This window comes from Arachis hypogaea, chromosome 18 (assembly GCF_003086295.3).
Source record: "Arachis hypogaea cultivar Tifrunner chromosome 18, arahy.Tifrunner.gnm2.J5K5, whole genome shotgun sequence".
Lineage (NCBI taxonomy): Eukaryota > Viridiplantae > Streptophyta > Magnoliopsida > Fabales > Fabaceae > Arachis > Arachis hypogaea.
This window is the reverse complement of record NC_092053.1, coordinates 14166157-14169896: the sequence shown is the minus strand read 5'-3', so window position 1 is coordinate 14169896 and position 3740 is coordinate 14166157. Positions and strand designations below refer to the sequence as shown.

At 31.6% G+C, this 3740-nt stretch overlaps 1 protein-coding gene across 1 annotated transcript; it reads left to right on the top strand.

Annotated features, from left to right (window-relative positions):
• The first annotated feature begins 645 nt into the window (after window positions 1–645).
• LOC112772505 (uncharacterized) lies at window positions 646–2173 on the top strand. Its single transcript, XM_025817472.3, has one exon. It carries the CDS (start codon window positions 1055–1057, stop codon window positions 1883–1885), a length of 831 nt encoding a protein of 276 aa, XP_025673257.1. The 5' UTR covers window positions 646–1054; the 3' UTR covers window positions 1886–2173.
• Window positions 2174–3740: the final 1567 nt, after the last annotated feature.

The following is a 3740-nucleotide window of genomic DNA, read 5'->3' as shown; positions in this document are numbered from 1 at the left end:
AATCGGACCATCCAACCGCAAGTGTGGCCATTTGAATTTTTTAGAACTAAAAAATCGGACGGTCCAATTAGTAGACAGCCCGCCCAAAAATTTTTTTAAACCCAGAAATCGCTGGGTCCGATTTGGGTTAGCTAGAGTTTTTCTGAAATCAGCCTTTAAATCGATAGGTCCGATTTCCTTGGGCAAAAAAAAAAAAAAACCCTATGCATGCTATAATTCGTATGGTCCAATTTCCATGCATGCAACATCACCACGCACAAATCGGACAGTCTGATTTATGCCCCTCACCCCCTGCATGAAATCAGACTGTCCGATTTCTCTCCGTTAGCTAACCGCTGTCACACACTAGTTAAACACCTCTCAGCGCCATAAACGGGTGTTACACAAACCCTTGGTTCATATCCAAAAAAATTAGCCTCAAGTTGATGGGGCCTTTCCATTGCATTTTTTTTTCCCATGGAAGGGCCTTTTATGTTAGCGCAACCTGTAAAAAACTCGTCTCCTTTATTAAAGTTTTAGCTAAGGAGGCACCTATTGGTTTAGCGCCTACTAATAAGCACTTAATGTTATTTAAATTATTTTTTTTCAAATGAATGAAAATAAAAAACTAAAAAAAATATTTTATGGTTAATCTTATGTATTTCTATTATAATTAATTATTATTAACATTAAACTAAAAAAAAAGTTAGGTAACACTTAAACAAAAAATGAGTAGCATTTTAATAATAAGTCTTGAAAACAATGACATGTTGGTAAAAAAAATCATTTAAACCAGGTATAAGTTAAAAAGCAAGGTTATTCTTTTTATTTATTGATAATTATTCATCAAATTAAAGATGAAATATGATTAAGTGGACATTCCACAATGTAAAGAAAATAAAATGGGATATAGAACAATATAAATCCACTAGAATTTGGGGGCAATAAATAAGTAATAGAATGCAAGCACTAGCATATATAAACCATGTTCTCCCTCTTTTAATTTCTCCTTATCCCCACACAAACCCCATATCTCAATTCCCTTTCTGATAAGGATCTAAGCCATTCATTAATAATGGCTGCAGAACATGTTCTTGAGTTGTTAGATACCTATTGGTTTCAAACAACAGTTCTATCAAGTTTATCCAAAAAAACAGATATTCCAACATCATCACACAACCACCAAGATCATGTTTTGGAACAACTTTGTTTAGATCCAAAAAAGCTTCTTAGAGTTCCAACACTTCAAGTGAGGTCCTTCAGTGACCAAAACTTATTATTAGGTGATGCTTCTTTCTCTGATGATTCTCCGTCACTGGATTCTGTCCTCCTCGCACCACAGAAACTAAGGCCAATTCTCTCTGGCAAGGAAGTGGGTGAAGAATTTTCAATGGAGGAGGACAAAATCAGTGCCAAAATCCATGCAGATGAAGAAGAACATAACAAAGAAGAAGCTTCTACAAGGAAGAAGAAACAAGAAGGTCAAAGAATAAGAAGAAGAAGATTCAACAGAGGGAAAAGTAGTAAGAGCCTTTCAGACCTTGAGTTCAAGGAGCTAAAAGGGTTCATGGACTTGGGTTTTGTGTTCTCTGAAAAAGACAAGGACCCAACTTTGGTTTCTCTCATACCAGGGTTGCAAAGGCTCGGAAGATCAAAAGAAGAGGATAATAATAATGGAGAAGAAGAAGAAGGTGTTGGTGTTGGTGTTGGTTTAGAGAAGCAAAAAACTGATGAAACTGTGATATGTAGGCCTTATCTATCTGAGGCTTGGGGTGTATTAGACAAAAGGAACAAGCTTGTGAAGAATCCATTGTTGAATTGGAGGGTGCCAACACTGGAGAATGAGATTGATATGAAGGATAATCTTAGGTTCTGGGCTCACACAGTTGCATCCATTGTAAGATAACAATAAACAAGGATGTTTCTGTTTTTTTTTTTTTTTTTTTTTTTGGTATTTTCGGTCAATGTTCTAAGTACAATGTTGTTGTTTTCCTTGGAAAGTCTTCAACTGTATAAAAATTTTGATTTGATCTCACTATCACAGCTAGAGTCATGGATGTACATTATCAAATTATCATGTTTATGTACCTAAGAAAGAGTTTCTTTTTTCTTAGTGCAGTTTTGTCAATTTGTCTGCAAAGTTTAGCAGAGAAAGAGAGGAGGTACTTCTGCAATGAGAGATAAGCTTTCATCATTGTTTTGGTATATGGCCCATTTTTCCATGATGTTGATAGGGCAATAATTGAGACAATTTTCTTATTGAGAAGAATTCCATTAAGTCTATTTTATATGTAAATAATTTTCTAATATATACAACTTTTCCAAATAACTCATAACAGGGGATGGCCGTGCAATGACTTGTTTGGAAGAATTATTCAAACTAATTGTAGAAATAATATCTATGTATATTTTAATATAAAATTAGGAATTTTTTAACAAAAAATATTGTTTTGATATACAATTTTTATACATTATACTCACACTTATTTTTTCATTTCTTTTTAAGATCTTACAAAATATTCATTGTAATGTTTTAAATTCTTAATCTTAAGTTTTAATAAAAAAAAAAAAGAAACTGGTGAGTATTAGTTTAAATAAAAAATAAAAAAATAAAAATATTAATTATTTAACATTTTTCTTAAATTAGATTAGATGTTAATAAATACTCCACTTTTAATGTTTAAAAAGCACTCCTCATAAGAATCTTGATTTGTTTAATCTTGGTGCATTAACATACTTTTTCTTTCTATCTTCCAATTATTTTGTTACTCTTCCCATAATAATTGAACATTACAATGTAATTGGCTTATAGTAGTGTGGTTGACAAGGAGTTTTCTAAACCAACCAAAATTAGTAAAATAATGTTATATTTAGTGAATTACAAGAAAGTGTGGGCCTAATTGATAGAGACAAGAAGAGAAATAGGGCCACCAAGTAATTATTTTATTTATACACACTTGAGTGGGGGTACCACTTTTCTAGCATAGTAGTGTTTGTATTAGCAAAAAAGTTAATTAAGACCAATGGCAATGGGAATCACACTTTAATCAAAGATGAAGAAAAGTAGCCAATGGGGGGTTGGGATCACCTACACACACCACTTTCCATCCACTCATGCAGCTCCACTGCCCAATGGCCGAATGGGGTCTCAACTCTCAAGTCTCAATACTCAATGCTTTAGGCAATAACTGATTTTTAGAACATGTGAAGCATTATAAATTTAGGGTTTAACTAATTTATACACTAAGAACGTATATTAAAATCATAAAGTGCAAGTATAATACTCAAATTATATTGGTCCTAAAATTACTCAGTTATATAAATATATTATTATATTTTTTTTATTTTTTAAATTTATTAGCATTTTAGAATAAAAAACTAAAGAGCACCTCTAAATTTTCATTACACATTTTTTTTATTGTTTGAATACACAAAATACATAAGGTATATGTGCCTTTATATAGATAATACTTCATACTAATAATTCATGACTCTATTAGCTTTTTAATACATATATTTGTTCAACTTTACTTTTAATTAGGGGTGTTTATGGGCTAGATTGGGTCGGGTTTAAGTAGAACCAGACCCAATCCTAAAAGAATAACGGGTCAACTTTGATCCGACCTAAAATGACCCAAAAAAATCGAGTTAAACCGAGTCGATTCGATAAAACATTAGTATGTACAAATTTGTAAATTTTCTATATTAAAATAATAAAATTTTATTTTAAAAAAATAAATTTAACAAATATTATATCAAAA